Below are 1,521 nucleotides of genomic sequence, written 5' to 3' on the forward strand. Positions count from 1 at the left end.
AATAGATAAATAAATATTTAAGTAGATAAGTAAGTAGATAGATCAGCATGGGCATCTATGAGGGACGAGTGCCTGTAGAGTAGAACATCATGTTGCTTAATATTCCTGAAAACACTGGACAAATTCATTCAATTCAGGGCATGATGAGAGCAGAAATGAGAGTCTTTGACATGGCAGCACAGGTGGAAGTATGGTCTTGTTAGTCACTGAGAATCATTTCGGTGTTGAACCAGGTGTGTGTCATTCCTTCCTCCTGAGTCTTTCTTGCAAGTTTGTTGATGAAGAGAAGGATCTCATGACTTCTGCTCTGACAATCTCCCAGGCACAAGGGCTGTACTTCTTCTCTTGCAGATAGACAGTGATTCTGTGGAAGTATTTCCTCACAGCCAGGATGGAGTCCTCCTTCAGCAGGGGAGTCCCTTCCAGCCCCGCCTCCTGCATCAGACAGGCTTGCAGGTCAGTGAGCTGCTGATAAAGTGCAGTGCAGAACTTGTCCAGGAGGGTCTCATCCCAAGCGGCAGCTGAGCCCTCTGTGCTGAAGAGCTGGAAGGTCTGCTGGATCATCTCATGGACGACAGCGATGGCTTGAGCCTTCTGGAACTGGTTGCCTCCAAACGCCTCCTGGGGGAATCCAAAGTCATTTCTGTCCTTCAGGCAGGAGAAGGGGGAGATTCTCCTCATTTGTTGCAGGAGCATCAGGGCCCTCGTGTTAGCCAGGCTGTGGGTCTGAGGCAGGTCGCAGCCCAGAGAGCAGTTGGAGTTGCAGCTGAGCAGCACCAGGGCCAGGAGTAAGGACAAGGTTGGGGCCATCGGGGACCCTGCAGATGCTGCCGGCCTGGCTGAGGTGGGGACTCTGTGAACCCTGCTCTCTAGGTTCTCTGAAGACCTTCCTTCAGGCCTGGGTCTTAAATGGGAGCGAATTGGTTTCCATTTTCTGAATGTTCCCTCTAACTTTCTACTTCTGTTTTTGCTTTTCATTTTGCACTCTCCAGATGGGTTAGGACAACATTTCTCAACCTTTTTTTTCCCCATTATTGCCTCTTCTCCTGCCCAGAGATCCTTTTTAGATAGGTTTTTTCCTAATTGCCCCCAGCATGAAATTTTGATAACACAGATATACTGTGTGTCTAGTTTTGTACTTCATGGGTATATTTACTTTATATGTAGACAGAGAAAGTGCAAAGCTTACTGTTTGTATTCTATGCAGGGTTAAGAATGACATAAAATTGAAAGCTATAAATTAAGTGGAAAAGCTATTGAATTTTGTTATAACTTATGACTAAGTTTGCAGAATGATTTTTGAGGTAGGATATTTACTTATATAAATAGTAATATATCAAATTACATATCCATATAAGTTTTATATAAATACTTTATAATAATACCAAAGTATAGATATACTTAAAAATAATTTAAAATTGCTCAAAATCATTGAAAATCTTAAATTATTTTCTTAATATTTATTTTTCGGTAGTTTAAATTTTGCTTCATATCAGAAAATAATTTTTAATTTCACTGGCT

At 42.0% G+C, this 1,521-nt stretch overlaps 1 protein-coding gene across 1 annotated transcript; it reads right to left on the reverse strand.

Moving 5' to 3' along the window:
• Positions 1 to 240: 240 nt before the first annotated feature.
• Positions 241 to 810, reverse strand: LOC132597489 (interferon alpha-1-like). Its single transcript, XM_060300987.1, has one exon. It carries the CDS (start codon positions 808 to 810, stop codon positions 241 to 243), a length of 570 nt encoding a protein of 189 aa, XP_060156970.1.
• Positions 811 to 1,521: the final 711 nt, after the last annotated feature.

The sequence above is a fragment of the Globicephala melas genome, chromosome 6, assembly GCF_963455315.2.
Source record: "Globicephala melas chromosome 6, mGloMel1.2, whole genome shotgun sequence".
Lineage (NCBI taxonomy): Eukaryota > Metazoa > Chordata > Mammalia > Artiodactyla > Delphinidae > Globicephala > Globicephala melas.